Below are 23278 nucleotides of genomic sequence, written 5' to 3'. Positions count from 1 at the left end.
GAGCCGCACTCCCGCTCTCTCTCTCTCTCTCTCTCTCTCTCTCTCTCTCTCTCTCTCTCTCTCTCTCTCTCTCTCTCTTTTACACACACACACACACACACTGTCTTAGCGCTGCCGCCTCCCTTCCCATCCCCTCACGTCACTTTTTTAAAATCCCCCACAGCGCGAGTCCCGCAAACGCGGCGGCAAGGAGCTTGTTTGTAATCCGAGGACCATGGCTCATTAGTTTCGAAATGGTTTGGGTACAAGCTGATCGCGTTGAAAATAAAGGCATGTTTCTATGTTTCTTATGAGCTCATTTGAAACATTGCCGCGGCTCATTTAAGAAAATGACAGCTCTGAAGAGACGCCGCTTTAGTTCGAGGTAAGTTAGTGCTAACAATAATAAAGAAAGACGATCAACACCTTATGTGTTACCACTGAAATGTAGATATTATATTTCCAAATGTAAGCCCATCTTATGCGGAATGCACGCTTCATACTGTCGTCTGCCCTGGCTCTAACCTCGAGTGTTTTAGCCTGTTTACTTTTTGCAAACCTTGTGAGCGCGCAAACACTGCGACCTCGCCCCAAATGTTTTTATTGGTTTATTAAGTACAAACAGGAGAGTTATGAAAAATTGAGTGCGATTTATATGTTCACTTCACACAAAAAGATTTTGTAATGAGACGGCTAACTGTAGTAGCGTTTAGTCCACTGTCTATAATAGCCTAATTTAGAGATCACTTTTTTTTTTTTAACCGACAACTTTGATCAGTTAACGTTGATACGGTCAACCATGGGTCAAATGGTCATCAGTTAACATCCCTAAAACAGAGAGAGAAAATGTAATAAGACAATTTCAGAGGTGTAAATTTGAACATGTTTATTTTAATTTCCATAAATTCCATATGGCTCGATTAATCCTGTAATATATGTATAGTACAGGACTTTTTTTTAAAATTGCAAACCTGTAAATTCATTTGAGAGCAAGTAATGAAACACAAAAAAGGATTGTTTAAAGTTGCGTATTGTGCCTTTTTCCTTTACCACTATTTGTTTAATAATTTCAATGGAACCGGAATTGGAACCGGAATCGTTAGGCGGAATCGGAATCGGAATCGGAATCGGAACCGGAACCGGAACCGGAAAATTTCTCACGATTCCCAACCCTAGTTATGAGACGACCCACGCATCACTAGTTCAGGGCTATCAGGGTTGTCATGTCAACAAATGCACGCGCGATGGCATCCCCTGTTGTAGGATGACAGATCTTACGACAGCAGTTGAGGACATTATTTTTTCCAAACTGTAGGGGGACCCCGAGCGCAAAAGTAGCCAAGTGCTGCTTTAATAAGTCTGTTCCTCATCTATAATATTTTCTAATCCTTTTTGGGTTTTTTTGGCAAGGATTAAAGCAAATAATTTGGCACCATTATTTAATAGACTAATGGGTCTCCAATTCTCTAAATGAAGAATATTTTTGTTTGACTTTGGAATTATTGTAGTATTGTAATTATTTGTGCTAGCAAAAATGGAGCCAACTTATCCCAAAACATTTTATAAAACTCACTAACTAGTCCATCATTACCTGGAGAACGATTATCTTTAAGGTTGGCAATGCACTTTTAACTTCACTTTTAACTTTTAACTTCCTCCAATTTCCAATCATCATCACAAAACAATTTAAAAATCTAAAACAATATCTAAGAAGTTATTCAGATCAGAAGATTTAAAATTGGAAGTGTACTAGCCCTTGTAGAAACATGTAACAAACTGTGATATCTTTTTATCATCCTCAATGACTGTATTATCATTTAACAATTTACTTATGGAGGTCAGTTCACCATTTCTTTTTTCCAAATGAAAAAGTATTTCCCCCCCTCTTCCAACCATTTATATATTGATCAAATAAATGCAACCTCTGCTTTTTCTTGATAAATTGTATCCAGTTCTACTTGTAATAATGATAAATCCATTAGTTCCTGTATGTTCAAATTACCTTTACTGGACAGGCACATTATTTCTTTAATAACACTATATTCATTTTGTCTTATAAAGGGGTGATTCATTGAGAAATCAATTTTTCCTTGAGCTTTTGATTGGTAATATAATAATATAATATAATCATCAGGCCCAGCAAATGATCGATTTCAGAATGTGTTTGATCCTGACATCATTAAGTGTCAAAACACTGCCTCTATAGAATAATACACACGTCTATTTCAGTAGCCCCGCCCACCGACTCATGGAGCTGTTTGGATTGTGCTAACCCTTAATTAAATCCCACTCCCTCCCTAATAGTCCTGGCAGTATATAGAAGAAGAAAAAAATCCCCCTTACATATAAACAGTTGTACATCGTACACTCCTATTAGGCACTTTGTGAATATACACTACCAATACAATAATTACACTTAAAACATAAATTAGGAATACTAGGGTTAAATTTATTTAATCTCACAGGTGTTATAGGTTCTCATTATCCAATTATATTGTAAGAGTCTCAGCCGAGTGTTTATAGTGTTTATAGTTGTTTGTGATTTTTTGCTTTCTTTATGATTCTGTAACAGTATATTATGTTATTAAGTAATTCGCCCTTTACTGAAACAGTCTTGTGTGGCAAAAGTTGGGGTGCTGAGTGTAAGAAGATGTCAAGTGTCAAGCCTTTTGCAGAAAACGTTTCAACCTGTAACCAAGAAGTCTCTAGAGAACCAAAACATTGCCGCCCTCATATGTGCAGCCTAGTAGTACCACAATAAATTTGGTACTCTCCCCTGTCATAAGTCAGTATAGAAGAGAAAGTCAAAGTCTTGGCTTCCTTTTACTCCAGACAAAATTAGAAAGAACCTTACTCACTTTTGGGGAAAAAAGCAGGAGGAGGAGCAAGTGGTAATGCCTGAAAGACATATAAAAATCTCAGAAATATGTAATCCTAATTACATTTATTCTTCCCAAGACAGAGGCAGTGTCTCTTCAGACACCTTCAACAAAAAAGGTTCGTAGTTAGCTGAAATAAGGGAACTTATTTTGGGGGTTATCTTAATTCCTTAGTAATCAAAACCATTAACAGCGAAGGGGTGTACTACTTTTAGATTAATTCTTTCTTGTTCACTAAAGCCCCTTTCACACTGCGATTCCGGCAAATACACGGATAATGCGACCCGGCATTTGTTCCCGGGTCGCTAGATTTGGTCCATTCACACTGCCAACGAAATACCGTAATATGTGCGCTTTTCGCACACAACCCGTAACGGTCCCGGGTCGAGTTGACACGTGACGTCCGGATGTGACGTATAATGTACGAGTCGAAAAAGATTGGCGCCAAAGAATAAGGAAAGGCAAAACAGAAGTGTTCTCATTGCTTTGTAAACATGACCAGCAACTAGCGGCATTGTTGTTTATGCTAAATGCCCAAATTATTTTATGTTTTTCTATATTGACTTCTTTCCGAAGAGTTAATGAGATAACGCGTACGCTGGAAGTAAAGCTTGCTGAGAGTAGGAAACAAAGTGAAGCAGCGAGACTTAGAGCACAGAGGCGCCATCGGATGCTAAAAGCTACCACTCTGTGTACACGGCTCATGCAACTGGGTGTTTCTGATAGAAGAATGTGGATGCTACGAAGACCTTAAGGTGCTGTGTTTTGGCTGTGTTAATGTCCTCGAAAACTTCACCGCCGATCAGTGGCGTCAGCACTCGCATGTCACGCACCACGTTCGAGTTTGTTCTGCAACTTGTTGAGCGAAGTCTGAGACGAAAGTCTACAAACTGGAGAAGCCACTTGAACCACGCCGTAGATTGGCTATTGTTTTGTGGTGGTATGCTACCCCTGGCGAATACCGCACAATCGGTTGTCTTTTTGGTGTGGGGCTGTCAACTGTTTGTACTCTGGTTCATGAAGTGACCGCGACATTGAAGAGAGAACTTTTCAAACGTTTCATCACCTTGCCCAGAGGAGAAGCTCTTCAGAACACTATAAATGGATTCGCTCAACGTGGGTATCCATTATGTGCTGGTGCAATAGACGGTAGTCACATCCCTATTATTGCTCCCCGGGAAGATGCTGCAGCTTACTACAATCGTAAAAGATGGCATTCAGGCTATGAAAACGCTCTTCTAACTTGTTTACACCAAAATAAAACATGTCAACAATTCTCAATAAAAAATACTTTATTTTGAATAGAATATAAAGTGTGTTGTGCCTGTTTACATAAAATGTAACAATTTCAAGTATACAGAAAACAATTTTTGTTGTGATCCAGCACTTGGTGAAACTTTTTTTTCAAAGCCTTCAGCTTACTTATAATTTGCGCTTTCTCTCTCGGGAAACCACGCTGATGCATTTTTATTTTTATTTGCTCATAAACGACCGCATCACGTACCGTTCCACTGAGCTGGCGAACGATCTCATCTTCAGCGCGGAGAGTAAGGAGCTCCGTGGTCTCAACTTGTGTCCAGTTTGCGCACATTTCTGCGTGTTTAATTGTAGTTTAATTTGTGTGTGAAAACTCTGCGTTTAAAACACCGACTAGCTCTTCTGGCACTGCAGGGTTGTATTATTGAAAAAAAAAACAAGCTCTAGGAGTCGCACGATAACTACGTCATCACTACGTCACATCCGTTGCGGCATTAGTTACGGCTTTTGTTCACACAGCGCTCGTCCCGGGTCGGATACCGCAATATTACTAGGTCCCCGACCCGGGTCGGATTCGGTAATCAATCCCGGGACGTGGTTGCTTTTACACAGAAGGCGAGCCGTCAATGTTCCGGGAATATTCCGGGTCCGATGTGCAGTGTGAAAGGGGCTTAAAAAAACATAATTGAAGATTTCTCTTTGTTTACATTAAAACCAGAAAAATGACCAAACAGGCCCATGAGCTTTAAAAGGGAAGGTATTGATTTTTCAAGCTCTGATAAAAATAAAATGGTATCATCAGCATATAAGTCAATACGGTGTTCCATAACATCTTTACGAATACCACAAATTACAGAGTGTGATCTAATTGCTATTGCTAGCGGTTCCATGGATAATGCAAAGAGTAAAGAAGAAAGTGGTGAGCCTTGTCTAGACCCACGACTTAATTTAAATGGTTGCAAGATAAAATTGTTAGTGAGTACCTCCGCATTAGAATCAACTAATAGAATTTCCATCAACCTGTGAAAGTTATCACCCCAACCAAACCGCACAAGCACCTCCATCAAATACAATTCTGTTGAATGCCTTTTCGCCATCGAGCGACAAGGTGACCCATGGGCGTAGATTAGGTGTCCCCTAGCCTGACAAGCTAGACCCACATCAAGTTGTTTGGTCTGGAAACTCACCATTGACAGGGCTCAATCCGAGGGGCGGGATAAACGGTTGTCTTTTAAACTCCCCATATGGAAAAGTCTTGCTAAAAACATATGTGATTCTTATATGTTCCAACAGAAAACTATAAGGATCATATATGCTGCAAAAACCACTTATACAAATTGTACAATATTCATGTATTTTCAATCATATATGTCCTACACTGTAAAAAAATATATATGCTGGATTGTGTTAAATACAACCCCTGCAAATCAGTGAGATTTTACTTTAGTAAATTAATTAGCAAGTAAAACGAATAAAAAGGGCTAACCCTAATGCAAAGGAAAAAAAAAAAAAAAAAAAAATATATATATATATATATATATATATATATATATATATATATATATACACACACACATACACACACACACACACACACACACACACATACAGTTAACAATAACACAAGTCAAGCACACTGGCATGTTCCTACATATTTAGCAAAGAGCTGTAACTGCTGAAAAGTGCACCGACATTATTGTTAATAAAAGTAACAGTTTTACAGGTTTTTAAATTGAGCAAAAACACATCAAATAACAATTAATTTTAACATTTAACCTCCTTTAAATCAGAAGTAAAGCATGATGGGAAGTAGAAATTTGTTGTAACTCATTCTGTAAAAGTGTTTATGTGTGTGTACATGCATTCACATTAATATGGGAAATTCAATATACAGTACAACACAATAAAGGATACAACTTAATGGATATTACATGTAATACTATTTATATCTTAATTACTAAATATTTTATGTGTTAAAATATAGCCATATTTTATAAATATAGTCAATATGCATACATTGCAGTAGCTATATTAAAAAAAGGCTTTAGTTTCCTTTATTCCTTTATATTTCCTTTAATATAGGCTATTTTGCATATAATTGCAGTATATTCCCATATATTTGTTTCGTAATGTTCTACCCATACAAACTGTTTGTTAACAGCAATATCAGCAATATTTAAAAAATAATAATTAAACACTCACTCTAAGCGTTAGGCTTAGACGATGAAGATGTCTGTAACAAAAATAGCCTTAGTTCTGTCATCGCAAACTGCGCATGCGTCAACGCGCAGCGGCCAGGAGGAAATCAATCGCGGGTTCTTGTTGTCTCCGTGTCCGTGATATGATTGCCTCCCAGCGGGACCGCGAAGTGTCGAGCTCCAGGTAAGAATGGTGTTTGTCATGTCGTTCTCAATGCAAATGTTAACTTATTTAATGGCAAGATTTGCTAAAAGATTTGTAAATTGTTCGTTTCTGTTATCATGTCGGTGCCACAGCCGTAACGTACAGGTAACGTTAAGCCTAATTATGATGTGCGCACGTGCAAAAATTAAATTACAAGTATTTAATGTGCAAAAACAAGTGAAAAATGCTTATATTTGTATTAAAGTTATTAAACTATATATGATTGGTCTCATCATTTGTTAGTCCCTTTGAATAAAAGCGTCTGCTAAATGATCAAATGTAAAAAACGACTATTCTAGTTGTTTAACTATGTCATTTGATAACTAAGTTAAACCCTAAAGCTCATGGTTTGCATAGATAACGTTATACAACGATTGTGTGACACAGTGAAAGCTGTGTGACACTGACAAAAAGCAAAAGTTAGAATAAATGTAATGTGATTTGTTTACCGGATGTTCCTTTTGTGATCATTAATAGTCTATTTTGTGCCAATTCACTTTAAAAGAGTTAATGTTTTAGTGAACTTGAGTTTGCAAATTGCTCTAATGTAGTTAAAATATAGCTAAAATATAAACTTCTATAATTTGCATTCATGTAACTGCAACATATATGAATCTAAATGATGTACAATATTACAATTTTGTAATAGAAAGTAAGTAACTGTATAAGAATATATTGTTATACTGAAAAAAACATTATATTGAAACGTGTTTGTAATATTCCTGTATGTAAATGGGGTGGTAAAGAAGATTTTCTTTTTCTTCCACAGAAAGATCTTCATGAAAACATTTGAAGACCACGCAAGAAGAACAGGTTCAGCCACAGACTGTTTCATCCCATGAGGACTGGTTCAGTTCTGAAGGGGAAGTGTTAAAGAAGTTTATGTACTCTGAGTTGTAAGACTTGAACTGATGTTAACAAATGAGACTTTATTGTAATGTATTAACTAACATGAACTAACAATGAGCAATACATTATTACAGTATTTATTAAACTTTGTCAATTTTTAACGTTTAGTTCACCCAAAAATGTATGTTGTTAAAATGACCCTCATGTCGTTCCAAACCCATAAGACGTTCATTTATTTTCAGATTTCGTGATTACGTCATCCTTGGCACCTCGCAGAGCTGAGCAAGTTGAACAATTAAGGTTAAAAAGTATATACATTTTTTTTTTTAAATGACTGATCGTTTGACTAGATAAGACCCTATTTCTCCTCTGGGATCACGCAGAGGCTATGAAGCCCTTTGAAACGGCGTTGATTTGGACCTTCAACATTTTGGTTGCAACTGAAAAGCATTATATGATGAACAATCCTGGAATGTTTTCTTCAAGAAACTTAATTTCTTTTCCACTGAAGAAATAAAGACATGAACATCTTGGATGAGATGGGGGTGAGTAAATGATCAGTCAATTTTTATTTTGGGGTGAACTAATCCGTTCATTATCTTTGATTGATGGCCATGACACAGTCTTCAATGTATTTTGTTGTTGTTTTTTGGGTTTTGTTTTTTTCCTGAGCAAAGTTCAGTTTGCTATCAAGTTGGAATTGTAAATTACTCATATGGAGTATAATTTGAGTGTTTAATTTTGTGTTGAAATAAAAGTGTTTCCATCACAAATGTGTGTATGTCATTGATTGAAATTATATATGGTTAGTATATGCAGAGATGTAATATTGACTGAAATCATGTATGATTATTGTATGTAGTTTATATGTATATTATATAAACTTGAAGAGCTAACACATCATTTCCCTATTAAAAAAATATGAAATCTGTATAAAAAGCATATAAACAAATGACACAAAATATAAATAAATCCTATATGACTTTAATATGACTAGCATATGATTCAGTATAAGAACTTTATATGATTTGTATATGAATATCATGTATTTTCTACTAATACCATATACCATTGCATACAGTTTACATGTAAAACTCATATAAGATTTTTGCAGGATTCATACATGGCCCAAAAGTTTTCTGTGTGCTTTTTAGTATGAAATGGGCCATAAACGGTCTGATTTTGTGTATGACATATATGGGACTTACATTAAACATATAAGATGATTCTGACTGATTTAAGTAAGGAACATATATGGTCACTATATATGAACCATATAGGTTTTTTTCATATGGGTCCCTCTGCACGGCGTGCATGCAATTGGATAGCGCTACAACCAACCAGAGCAACAAAGGTGAAGCAGAGCTTGTTGAAAGATTAAACTTTCGCCGTATCTGGTCGGCAAAACTCTGAACACATATTCCCTTCTTAAGAATGACTTCAGTGCCGTTCTTTGTTCTTTTCTCAGAGAAAAACTCCAAGTCTTTCAGAGTCACGGTCAAAGCTGATTTGAAAGGCCACCGTTCGCCAGCTTATGTGTTTACTAAAAGCATGCAAGCGCAATTCTGCCGTCATTATGTTAAGCCCCGCCCACCGACTCTATAAACGATATGATTGGCCTGACCAGAGTTTGGCATTTACAGCTCAGAAGTCTATTGAGAGTTGCTAGACGACACTCGCGGGCAGATTAGATTTGCTGCAGCTAGAGTGCGTCCAGATTTCTAGGCTAGGTGACCCCGCACTTTTAATAAAATGTATTTTTGTCCCCCGCACTCACCGATCCTAGTCGACATGCTCCAAGCAGGATTCGAACCGGCGTTAACTGCGCGGGGGCGGGCAAGTTAAAGCAGCACTTGGCAACTTTTGCTCTCGGGGTCCCCCTACAGTTGGGAAAAAATTATGTCCTCAACTACTGTCTTAAGCTCTGTCATCCTACAACAGGGGATGCCATCGCGCGTGTGACATGACATGATTTTTTGACATGACAACCCTGATAGCCCTGAACTAGTAATGCGTGGGTCGTCTCATAACCCGCGGACCCCGTATGTCTATTTAATGGTCGCGGGTGTGGGGCGGGTTGTAAAAATATATACAGTGGTGCGGGTGGGCCAAATAACTTCATAAAAGCGGGTTGGTGCAGCACTAGAAGTTTCCCTGACCTGAACACTGCAGGAGGAGTTCACATGCAGGTGTTCTTCTGGCGTCGCATGTGAAATGTCTTCATTCCAGGTACAGTCAGTGGCATATGTTTCAGCATGTCATATGAACATAATTTCATGGGTTTTATTTTTTTCAAACGCCAAATAATCACAATGCTCACGTTTACAAGCCAGCGTCATTATAGTCGTCTATTGGTTACCGTTTTACAGAATCTATATGATACTTCAATTCAATGTTTGAGTGGTAGGTAATCACCATAACAAGCAGGACAGCATCGGTCGGGCACGCCTCCTTCAGCTCACGCCAACGAGCAAACGCTGGTCCAATGTTGATCCTCGTCCTGCCTTTAATCCCATCACTTTTTCGTTTCCTCTTATTGCTTTCCTCCAACAAAACCTTTTCTTTCTTATTTGTCTGTGCTGCTTCGGGCATGACTATATTATCCGACGAACAAAGTTGGGCTTGCACGTCCGAATTTAAGGAAGTGTGGGTGTTGGTGGAAGTGACGTATATGCCGTAAAGCTGTCGAATTTTGTAGTCCTTTTTTTTCTCGGGTTACTACCCGAAACCCGAAGTTTAAAAGTACGATTAAAAACGATACAGACCCCATCAAGCTATGGCAGACGTGTCATTCAACCTATTGTAAGTCGATGTATCATCACAAGAGTCTTGAAAATATATTATGAAGGTTGAAAAGTTACCTAGTGCTGCTTTAACAGCGACGCTAAACACAGCTTTCTCTAACCTCGGTTGATAGCACGCTTCTTGAGGTCACGGGCAAGTGTATTTACACTTGTGTAACAAAATGTGAATACATCAAGATTTAAATTCAGAGACAAAAAATAATATACGCATGACCTGTTATTTTATTCTTATCTAAATATAAGGAGAGCGCTCTCAAAAAAAGTCCAAAAAGTTCTCTGGAAAGTCAAAAAGTGGATTCATAGAAGTAGTAAGTAATATGGAGAAATGCCAAAGCAAATTAGTATCTAAAGAAAGCATTTTTGTTTCAAAGAGGATCTGACTGCTACAGAAAAAGAAGCTTGCACCAAGTTTTGGTCTCTTGTAGAAAAGTCACGCAAAAGGGAAAGAGAGCATGCTTTGTAGGTAACAAGGCTTACATAGATAAGAAAGAGGTTCAAGTTACCTAATGTTTCATTAACTGAAATGTAGATTGCTTGGAGCAAGCTATTTTTTTCTTCTTTTGAGTAAGCAGTGGCTGTATAGCAGGTTGTAGTTATGTTAGGTACCTATACAATGCATTACATTTAAAATGTATTTGCTAAACCATATTTTGTGTTCAGATGCATCTGTAAATATACAATCTATATTTATAGGTTGTTACTTACAAAAAAAATGTAATCTAAAAATGTAAATGTTTATGTCTATTTCTGTTTTTTTGAATGATTCTCTCGATCACAGGGCTCGTAAACGTCTTTATAAAACAAACACAATGATTTATTTCTCATCGACCCGCGATTGATTGGAATATTATTTCTGTATTACATAGCCCACCCAATCGGTGGATATGAGCACGCGCGTGCGCGCCCAGATCAAGAAAGGAATATTATTTCACTATTTAAGATTCACCGGCCGGCGGAAGGGCTTCCGTTTTGGTAGCCCGTCTGGAAAGCACATAGCCCTGGGACTACTATTACATATAAAAAAGACGTTTTACTCACATAAGTGTGTTGCACCATTCCTGTTGGATCCAATATAGAAGGCACAGCATTGTTATAGAAATTTTTTGACCGATATAATTTATCGCATCTCATGCTTTAAAGGTGCACTATGCAACTTTCCATCCACTGGAGGGCGCCTATTCTAAACAAAGGAGTAGTTTGATGACACCAAGTGTGAGCACAGTATCTTGGGACATGTGGTCTTCACCTCACAGCCGGTGGAAAATAGGACTTGGGCAGAAATCACGTTCATGAATGCGGTTATTAACGTTATTGTAGTATGAAGCAGAGCAGGACCAAGTGTTGTGGAGCTGAGCACGGCCGCTGGAGCAATTGTTACACACACACGGCCTGCGAGTCCCGGGACTTTTATTATGACAGGATGGGAGACAGTAGCCGGGCTCACACACTTCGCTTTTTCTGGTCATGATTATAAGGTAAAGCAGCTCTGTTTATCATATTAGAAAAATTTAAGCATGTTATGACGTTACTCTGTGCGTTCGCTCGGCACTTCTGTGACATGTTCACACTGCTAAGAGAAAAGCGCTTCTGCAGAATAAAACCGAGTGTAGCGCAGATATGACGCGATTGACAGGCGACTCCCTTAAACGTCCCAGTCCTTAGTTTAAAAAGCAATTTTCTCACAATATACAAATAGTTGGAAACATTTTGGATATTTTACTGCAAAAATACCTTTAAAGGGGTACTTCAGCGCTGGGAAGATGAATCTGTATTTAATGTGGATCTGTCATCAATGTAGTAGAAATGTGAAATTATTTTTGAATTTGTTGCCTTCTAGACTGAGAAAAGACAGAAAATGTATTTTTGTCTCATGGGGATGAAAGACTACAATTCCCAGAATGCTTCGCTGCCCTGTGAGGCCATTCCCAAAGCCACCAACTTGATTACTGTGACTGAGTTGGAGAAGACACTACAATTAAAAATTGAACATGTCTGTTCAATATAATGAGTGAGTCACCGCGCGAGTAGCAGCACTAACTGCAGGAGTGAGATAAATGAGCTGAGCTCTCGTGATGAGAGCTAAAGTAATCGCGACTACAAATATATTAGGCAGCAGAACTGTTTCCAACACTCATAATAAATCAGAATATTAGAATGATTTCTGAAGGATCATGTGACACTGAAGACTGGAGTAACCATCCTGAAAACTCAGCTTTGCATCACAGAAATATATATATATATATATATATATATATAATTGTATATATGCTGCATTTATTTAATTAAAAATTGTAATGCAGTGAAATATTCTGAGGTAAATCATCTGTTTTCTATGTGAATATATAGTAATTTATTCCTGTGATCAAAGCTTAATTTATCATCATTACTTCAGTCTTCAGAATCATGATCCTTCACTAATTCTCATATAAGGATTCACTGCTCAACACACACAAAACAGTTTTGCTGCTCATGGTGCTGCTTCATTTTTGTGAAAACCACCATACCATTCAAACATTTGTGGTAAAATAAAAAAGAGAAATTAATACTTTTGTTGATCAGACATGCATTAAATCACAAGTGATATTTTAATATTACAAAAGATAATTTAATAAATGCAAATAAATGCTGTCCATTGAACTTTCTTTTTATCAAAGAATCCTGAAAAATAAAATGTATTATGGTTTCCAAAACATTTTTAAGCAGCATAACTGTTTTCAACACAGATAATAATCATACATGTTTCTTGATTATAAAATCCACATAAGAATGATTTGTGAAGAATCATGTGACTCTGAAGACTGGAGAAAAATGATGATAAATTCAGCATTGATCACAGGAATAAATTACACTACTATATATTCACATAGAAAAAAGCTGTTTTAATTTGTAATGATATTGCACAATATTACTGTTCTAACTGTATTTTTGATTAAATAAATGCAGCCTTGGTGAGCAGAAGATATTAAACATTTCAGTTAATGAAACATTATGTAACTTGAACCTCTTTCTTATCTATGTAAGCCTTGTTACCTACAAAGCATGCTCTCTTTCCCTTTTACGGAACTTTTCTACAAGAGACCATAACTTAGTGCAAGCTTCTTTGTCTGTAGCAGTCAGATCCTCTTTGAAACAAAAATGCTTTCTTTGTAGATACTAATTTGCTTTGGCATTTCTCCATACCAAATCTCTCGCCGGCTGTCAAAGAAACCTGGTCGTGGTGTGATGTTGTTTTTCTGGAGGTTTAAGAATCCTGGACTACATTGATAGCACCTGTCACAAAGGTGCACTTAGCTTCTGGGAGGATTTCTGCCGTAAAGACGCAAGTTCCATCGCTTGTTATATCGTTCAGCATCAATCAGTTTCTGCTTCATTTCTTGAATCTTCTTTTGAGATGCTGCCCACTGTGTTTTAAGACACACACTTTCCTTCTTTAAATCAGCGACGTATTGATAATAGTTATCGAGTAACTTTTTGAGTCCTTCGATTTGTAGAGTATTTTGTTTGACTGTCATGTCAATTAGAGCTACTAGATTATCTATTAGATAATCTTTATCTATTAGATAAACTCTTTGGCCATTTTTTACCATCAGAATGCGAATGATGTTATCTTGCATCTTTGTCAAAGATGGCTCATTCCTTCCATCATTCTTCACTTTCTTTGGTGAATGTTTCACTGAAGTGTTGGGACTGGAGTTACAAGTACCTCCCTCAGTCCCTTTGCAAGCATACGAGTGGAGATATATAGGTCTTAATAGACCTTTTTTCTTTTGCAGATTTAGTCTCCATCTCCACAGAATCCTCCATCTTTCACGCTATCAATTCAAACGATGAATAGATATTGTTTGACCATAAACCAGTTGTTAAATGTCTCCAAAAATGTCTTCACAAATGCATTGCAAGCAATATTAAGCAACCATTCAGTTTTAGTCTTAGTGAATTCAGTGTTCTTTATATTTCTGTCTCAGCTCAAAAAACTACAGCCACTAATTGGGGTTGGGTATCGTTTAGGTTTTTTACGATTCCGGTGCCAAACCGGCACTTTTAAAATGGTACCGGTGCCTAAACGGTGCCTGAACCGATACATTTTTTTTAAAAGAGCCACAAAACGACCGTGGATGACATGATTAAAATAATGTTTTTTATTTTATTTATTTTTTATTCTGTAAATTGAACAATTTATAAAAAATTTTTAAAAAACCTGGGTTTTTGCGATGCATTGTAGGACTTTTTAGGGAGCAAATGTTTTCTATGGCCCTGTCCCTGTCTCTGAGTCCGCACTTTCACAACGTAATGCCGCGTTGACTGCCAGGTAGGAGTCATCTGCGTGGCTCGCAAACTTGCAGGCTGCAGGCTCAGATGAAGTGCACATTGAGGGCGCATAGCAGCCGCAAAGGGGACGCTCACGAGCACCCTTCTTCAAGCTTAAATAACGAATGGGACACCCTACGGTCTTGTGGACTTAACGGACACATGCACGCAATAGCCATTGTAAGTCCACAAGACCGAAAGTGCACATGAAGTGTGCCATTTAGGACAGGGCCTTAGATTGAGTGCCCTGATCCCTGATCAGTGCCCTGACTACGAAACTAGGGAGCTGATTGAGGTCATTTGATTTCCATGCCCTTGTGTGTGGTGTCATGTTGTCATTGGTTAATCATTGTTCACAGCTGTCCCTTGTCCAGTCATTACTCTCAGTGTATTTAAGCCCTCATGTTTGCCATGTCTCGCTGGGTGCGTCGCAGTGCCCTGACTAGTGAACAAGGGAGCTGATTGAGACGCAGGGCTTGTCTCATGTTGAATGTCTGTGTAACAGTCTTGTGTTTTGCCAATTCACCGGACTGTCACAGTGTGTTTTGGGTTATGTTTCATGTTGAGTTTGTCATGTTCACTGTCTAGTTTCTCAGTTTATCATGTTTACTGGCATGTTCACTGTATTGTTTCCTGTTTTTTCATGTGGTGTCATTGGTTCATTTGTTAATCATTGAGTGTGTTTACATGCAAACCAGTAAACTGACAATGCATCCCATTTCTAGTTGTGTCCCCTGAACTATACCATAGGAGGTCGCTTAAGGTCTACCTTCTTAAGTGCGATGGCGGTGCTGAATTGGCTTATATCGATGGCTCAAGAACTGATTATTTACTCTATGCAGGGGCTGTTTCACTGCGTTATGTGAAAAAAAGATGTTCTTTATAAAAGAAGCACTTCAGAAATAATTGAACTTGCATTTATCTACAAAATTGCAAACTAAATTGTATATAATTTTGAAATGAGTGCACGAATCAGCAATCTCATGCTCAACCGCATCATGCGTCAACCCGCTACACTAACTGGCAGTTTGAAAGAGTCATTATTACAATAGTGTTGTTCCATAGATTTTCCATAGTGTCTTGATTTACTCCACAACCAGGGATGATTGCCCAGCAGCTGCATCACATTATTGTGTAAATAACTAATGTCTGTTATTGGATGGCCTACTCAATAAAAACTCTACACGCAAAACATAATCAGCTGCTGGATTTCAAGGCTGAGGGAGTAGCTCCCTCCAGTTTGTCTCGACAAAGTTGGTCCAACAAGATCTAAAAGAATCTTTTAGCCAGGGGAATAAAGGTTTCACGTATAGTGCACATACACTAAATTGCTCTGTGGACGGCGCCGTCTTTGATTTAGCACAACTATACATTGTCTTGCTGCCATAGTTTCACCAAACTCCCGTCCACAATCATTCCCTTTAAATAGGCTAATGGTTTACCAGCTGATGTACATTTGGATAATATAATTAAAAGCTAATAACCATTAAAGTAATGACAAATTTAATCCTTGGATTAAAAAAAAAATCAACAAGCCTAATTGAACAGTGGGTGTATATTACAACTTCAGAATAGACTGACAAGCTTTTTGCAAAGTGGTGGCCACTAGTGGAATTAACTGTCAATAGTGATAAGGTAGCTAAGAGTGGTCCAGACCAACCTTACGAAAGTATGACTAAAGCCGGGCAAACACTGTGCGATTTTTGTCCGATTTCAAGCCAAATTCTGACTCGTGCGACTCTTTTTTGGGTCAGGCCGATTTTCAGGTTTATCGTACGTCGTCTGTCACAAGGTGTTCGTGCAGTGTACAGGGGGAAACGAGAGGCGACAAACCTCTCACGATCGGGAATCAGATGGTCAGATGAATGCTTACCCCCAGGGCATCCAATATGTAGGTCTGTTTGTTTCTTTAGTAGAACACAAATTAATATTTTTAACTCCAACCTTTGTATAATGCATGTCAATGGGGTCTAATTCTAATTATGGCTGTCTAATAGGGTCTAATTGGACCCCATTGACATGCATTATACATTGTTACTTAAATCGCTCTGGGCTTTACAGAGTTTTTATAGAGGCTGCGCAGTGTTCTTTTTTTATACGAGTAATGATAGCATCTGAAGTGTTGATGTGTGTTGATTGTTATAAAATGCGGGCTGGTCAACGTGCCTGGAGCGGTCGAATGAGGGATCTACGTATACATATCTATGGGTGAAGGTAAGGTACATGCACTGCTAATGCTTGCATGAAACCCAGCTCACAAGATGATAGAATTATTCTGTTCCTGTGTATATAGAGCTAAACTGTGGACTCATTTTAGCTTCATCTATAAAAAAATCTACAAGAAAATCTACAAGAGTCATTTTGTTTGCAAAATAGTCCAAGTTAAAATCTAATACTCTGGAATCTGAGAGCTTGCTTAACATCCTGACGTCATCAACACTGCAACAAAATTGACAGCAGTGGCAGCAGAACAAAAGCATCTGATCATAGCGATGTGGATATGGAGACACAAGCTCTTCAGTTCAGTATACTTGAAATAGCACTTTATACAATAGACTGTATTAATTAAATAAAATAGTTACTTGTCATGTTTTATGCATATGGTTGTTTTCTTTATTCTTTTAAATTAGATATTTCTTGCAAAAAAAAAATACACAAAAAAGAAATATCACAATACATTGACTTACAATATGGCAATATAACAATATATCGTATCATAACCTTTGTATCGTGATACGTATTGTATCGCCAGATTCTTGGCAATACACAGCAGTCCCTTGTCCAGTCATTAGTCTCAGTGTAAGCCCTCATGGGCAAATGTGTCCATGTGTCTCATATTGAATGTCTGTGTAACCACTGTTGGTGAGTGTCTGTTCTAGTCAAGTCTGTTCATGTCAAGCTTAGTCAAGCCAAGTCTTTGTTTTATGTTTTGGGATTTTGATTCCTGCACTTGGGTTCTGCAACTTGGCTACAGTGGACTAATTGTTCCATATACATTGTAAGCAATATGAAAGAAAAAGAGTGAAAGCTTACCACAATATGCCCCAATGGTAAAGCGTCCTAAAATCATCATTTCAAATGACCGGCTGATTTTGGACATCCCCATCAGGCCTCCACCAATAAATGCAAGGACATTATTGATAAGCATAGCTTTCCTCCTAGCATAATAAACAAAGAACATCAAATCATATTATTACCTGTATGTAATACAATTGAGACATTTCTTCATTACATTTTTTTTTTCTAAAACTGAACAGAAATCCCACCATTTTTCTCCACATATTGATTCATATTTTTATCACACCCCTTCTTCTGACATTATATTCTTTATTACATTGTGTAGGCAGATGTGTCACCTTAATGTTATGCAACCCAGCCAAAATCAATAACAGGAAAATACCATGACCTTCTCTGACTATGAAACCTGAAGGGCAGGCCATCATTTCCTACACAGCTGTTGTAACCTGTAAGCTGAGCTATATATAGTCATTTTAAACACAGTGCGTATTGGTGTCAAATGCAAAAGACAGCTGTGACAAATGTTGGATGCAATTATTTCCTTGGACCCAACCTACATCCAGTTCCCTTACCGAAATCCTCAACAAGCCGAAATAAAATAGGGCTTTCATACAATTGCCAGATGCCTAAACATAATTAGAGCCATAGAATGCACCCAAATCACCAGAAAAGTACCATCAACCAACAAATTTAATGATGTAAATAAAAAGTGATTTCATTCTGTTAACGTGCAAATCATTTGTGATGCAAATGTGTTGCTGTTAAACGTTGTTGACGGACTCATTCTGTGTTTATGAAGTTCCTCTTCTTTGCTATAATTGCGGTGAGGAAAAAACACAATCACATGATTTTTAAAGCGATGTGTTGTCAAGTCAAGTCAAATCAACTTTATTTATAAAGTGCTTTTACAATGACCATTGTTTCAAAGCAGTTTCACAGTGTTAAACAGGACAATATTGCAACATAATTTCATTCGGATGTACATTTGTTTCAGGAGAAAACAATGATGTTATCATCTTATTTTAATTTATCATATAGCGACAATGTTGGCAGATCAGTATCATAGTTTATACAATTAATTAAGACCTAATAAAATTAACTTTATTTGGATATTTAGTTGAATAACTTTGATCAGAATTTTAGTGTCCTCAAATGATCAAGCCAAGCCAAAGGTGACAGTGGCAAGGAACCAAAACATCATCAGGGCATGATGGAGAAAAATAAACCTTAGGAGAAACAAGGCTCCGTCTGGTGCCAGTTCTCCTTTGGCCTATTTACAAACAGTACATGATTATTATTCTGGCAACCTTACAGGTCAGAAATGATATTAGATTGGAATTTTCAACATTTCTGTTGTCACTGTATGGTTCATTTGAGGCATTTCCGAATGCTAATGATCGTGAACTTGAAAGAGCACGGTACACACATGTGGGGATTTATCAACAGTGATTGCTTACTCATGTGCGTAAGAACTGTGTGCAGTTTGATGAATACAGATTTTCTTGTACTTAGAAACATTATAAAGTTCAGTCATAGGATGGAATATAGAACCTTTTCTTCGCACTGTTGATAAATGAGGGCCCTGGTTTCTTTACTCACTCTTTCTGTTCTTTCCCACTCCATCTCTTTAAGTCACATTTTTTTCTGCATACATTATAGAACATTAATGACATTGCATTATTAATCTGTATGTTTTACAGTATGTATGTGTCATATAATGATACATGCACTTTTACAAGCTGGTTGTTTGGAAATGTGTGTTGGCAGTGCCTGTACACAACTATTCTATAAAGATAAAAATCCATCGAGTGTTTTTTTATTTATTTTTTATCTCCTTATATGCTTTCCCCTGTCTCAAATCAAGCTGTTCGACCGTCTGACGTCACACGATTGGACACCCCTCCCACGACTGTTGATTGACAGCAGTCAGTAAAGCAGGTTTGGCTAAGAAGCTGCTCCTGAATAAAGATCTGGACCAGCTCTTCGTGTTCAAGCTGCCCTTTCAAAAGAAGTGAGTGTAGTGTGAAACGCTTGCATACTTCACCATGAATGCGGCTAAAGTGGGTAAGTTAAATTATGGCTTTCTATGTATGACGTTCTCAATATAATTCAATATCCTATGTTTATAATGAGCGTTATGGTTATTGGTTTATTACAAAATGTGTGGGCTGGTTTTAAAGTTAATGTGAATGTGGTAACAAGCTTAATTATGTAGATGGTTTATAACGGTGTCTGTTACTGTAAAAAAAATTGTGTTGCAACAGTTATTACAATGCATAGATAATGGTACACATCACTGACAAACCGACATTAACAGAAAAAAAACTTTTTTTATTGGCATTAGGTGTAACATCAATCTGTCAATGAACTAACGTATACATCAGTAAACACATAGCATTCATATCTCACTACGCTAACGTTACCCTGCCAGTACATTTTGACCAGGTAAAATTAGTTTTTTTCTCACAATACTAATGAGAATGTTTCATTAAAGTATATTACAAAGTTTTCATTTAGACACTAACGAATCATATTAACTTGTACAAAAATGACATTATATGACCCCTGTAATATGGAGTTGGCCCACCCTTTGCAGCTATAACAAGCTTTTACTCTTCTGTAGGGTTGGGTATCGTTTAGGTTTTTTACGATTCCGGTGCCAAACCGGTACTTTTAAAACGGTACCAGTGCCTAAACGCTGCCTGAACCAATACTTTTTTGTTTTTTTAAAGACCACAAAACAACGGTGGATGACATTAAATAATAGCTTCTTTTTTTTGCTTTTTTTTTTAATTGAACAATTTATTGAAAGTTTAAAGTATACTTAAATATATAATTAGATGCAAAGCACAATTTACTTAAATTCACAGTAAAAGCTAAAGCCAAATAGCCAAATAATAGCACTGATAGCACTAATACTAGTGATATTACAGCACTAATATCAGCGAAGTAGTCTTGGTCTGCTACAAACTAGCTTCAGCTCAGCATTATTTTGCATTAATATGACCATATTTTCTGGCTTAGATGCGTGGCCTTATTGTTTCCATGGCAACGTGTCATGCTTCTCACATGACACAGAGCCGCTGCAAAAGCGCTGTATGACAGCTCAGAGCATCAATTTACTTGTCTTATTTTTTTATTCAAAATATTCACAAACTTGTTACCTATGTCATGAGCTATCTGATAGTTTGATTTTCAAATATGTGTAAGTGAATGCACTGCTCTAGAGTCCAGTGGCGGCGTGCGTGCTTTACACCACTGGATCTAACTTTTTGCATTGCACTTAGTGATGTAAGGCTTGGATGGAGCTGCTTGGGCATGGAAACTCATTCCACAAAGCTCTCTATGTACTGTTCTTGAGCTAATCTGAAGGCCACACAAAGTTTGGAGGTCTCTTGACTCTGCAGAAAGTTGGTGACTTCTGCACACTTTGCGACTCAGCATGCGCTGACCCCATTCTGGCAATTTTACGTGGCCTACCACTTTGTGGCTGAATTGCTGTTGTTCCCAATTGCTTCCACTTTGTTATAATACCACTAACAGTTGACCCTGAAATATTTAGTATTTTGGATATTTCATAAATGGACTTATTGCACAGGTTTATATTAACCTATCACAGTACCACGCTTGAATTCACTGCGAGTGACCCAATTTTTCACAAATGTTTGTAGTTACAATCTGCATTCCTAGGTGCTTGATTTTATACACCTGTGGCCATGGAAGTTAATGGAGCACCTGAATTCAATTATTTAGAGGAGTGGCCCAATACTTTTGGCAATATAGTGTATGTATGTATTGACTAATGACCTTTTATTCAGGATAGGGAGGCCTACTCTAATACTGTAGCCCACAATATTTATGTAATGAGTGTGTTTTTGCAGATTTTAATCTGTAGTCAAAACATTATTTTTTATATTCAGTTTCAAGTATAAAAAAATAAAAATATAAATATTATTAACAAATAATACAAAATTGGATATATAAGCTGTCTTACCTGCCAAAAAACTCTGATATGATTCCTACAGAGAAGGAGGACACCATTCCCCCAATGGAGAAGATGGCCACAGAGAGTGACCACAGAGATGTCAGTGTTTGTAGAGGGATTGGTTCTGAGTATCTTTCCGTCCATGTTGAGTTATAATCCTGCTCAATGATCTGAGGTCAGAGAGATGCAAAAAAGAGGGAAGACGAAAGGGGGATTACATGATGAGACATAAGTATTCTCAGGAAAAATCTAATCTCTTTTCACCCTGATGATGCAAATATCTCTTATTACATTTGAATGCAAGACACTGGGCTGATTCAGAGACACGGCCCCTACAATTTCTGGTACAATTCTCAATTGAAATTGTGCTCCAAGTGTCATCGCAGTATGGGCACTTTTACTATTAGTGATTAAAAGGGCAAAGCATCAAATTTTAAATTCTAAATTCACAAGTTTAATTCACAACGTTTTTATAAACATCTTTTACTGTTGTTGTTTTATTACTATTACATTGTAACTATTGCCGTGTTTGTCCAAGCTTCTGATTATGTTCATGTTTTCATGTCTTTTATTTAGCTAACTCTGGGTTATAGCCACCATGAAAATGGCTCACCTTTTAGCAGTGTTCATTATCATAGTAAATTATGCTTCACAGCTAACCTGCTCTGAGGCAAACTGAAACTGGGAAATCTCAAACTGAACCTGGATCCATCAGCTGTGAGCAACATGTCTAATGCAATATAATCACTCCCCAGTTTCTCTTGCTCCAAATTAAATGTCACAACAAAGTAACAGATTAAAAATAATAATAATAATAATAATAATAATAATAATAATAATAATAATAATAATAATAATAATAATAATAATAATAATAATAATCTGTCGTCAATGATTATTTATTAGAATTATTTTCTAAGATTTATATAATATTATACACTTAATTGCACTTGAACATGCAATTTTAGTTTAACAATTATTATAACATATTTAGTTTAAATGTATATAAATACATTATTTATTCTTATTGCTGGGTAAATTAATTTATGTATACTTCATATTCTTCAATTACTTCAGTCTTCGGCAAAAGAGAGAACTGAAATCGCATTGACACTCTTGCGAGAAGGTAATCACAATTGTGCATGTGTTTCAAGGGATATGATTGTCTGTTCACTACTGATGTCACACTTTCATGTGCACATTCCATAGTGATTGATTAACTGAGCTGACAGAGAATGTTGATGATTTTTTGGTACCAACAAAGCCTGACTGAATTGTGTGTTGGAATGTTTGAAACCACAGATTTTACTTTACAAGTCATACAAGTAATATGAACAACAAAAATGATTTCAGGAAAAATACTTGACAAATGCAACTATGTTAGTATATATTATTCTTATATTACATTATATAGCATTCATTGCCACACTTTAATGGTTATAAATTTATCAGAGGAAGAAATTTAACAGACACACTGTCACACTCGCATTTTGGGGTGTTTTATGTTTTATGGGGACTAGGCCTAATGGTTTTTATACTGTACAAACTGTATATTGCATACCCCTACACTATCCCTACCCCTAAACCTCCTCATCCCAGAACACTTTCAGCTATTTTAGATTTGCAATAAATATCATTCTGTATGATTTATAAGCGTGTTTCCTCATGAGGATAAAGAAATTCATAGTAAAAACTTTTTTTACAGGTATAACTATTGATGGGTACATTTGGTCCCCATCAATAGTTATAACAATAGTTATAACATAGAGAATAGTCACTGTTTTGATCTAAATAGG

At 37.0% G+C, this 23278-nt stretch overlaps 1 protein-coding gene across 1 annotated transcript in view; it reads right to left on the bottom strand.

Moving 5' to 3' along the window:
- The window catches only part of LOC137083451 (solute carrier family 2, facilitated glucose transporter member 4-like), a 58209-nt gene that overhangs the window by 20898 nt on the left and 14033 nt on the right, over nt 1–23278 (bottom strand). The window contains exons 4-5 of the mRNA XM_067449403.1: nt 21492–21652; nt 17513–17637 (exon numbers count right to left, since the gene is read on the bottom strand). Coding sequence (XP_067305504.1) covers nt 17513–17637; nt 21492–21652 — 286 coding nt within the window. The remainder of the gene's footprint in view (nt 1–17512; nt 17638–21491; nt 21653–23278) is intronic.

This window comes from Pseudorasbora parva, chromosome 1 (genome assembly GCF_024679245.1).
Source record: "Pseudorasbora parva isolate DD20220531a chromosome 1, ASM2467924v1, whole genome shotgun sequence".
Taxonomy (NCBI): domain Eukaryota; kingdom Metazoa; phylum Chordata; class Actinopteri; order Cypriniformes; family Gobionidae; genus Pseudorasbora; species Pseudorasbora parva.
This window is presented reverse-complemented; position numbering and strand designations above follow the sequence as displayed.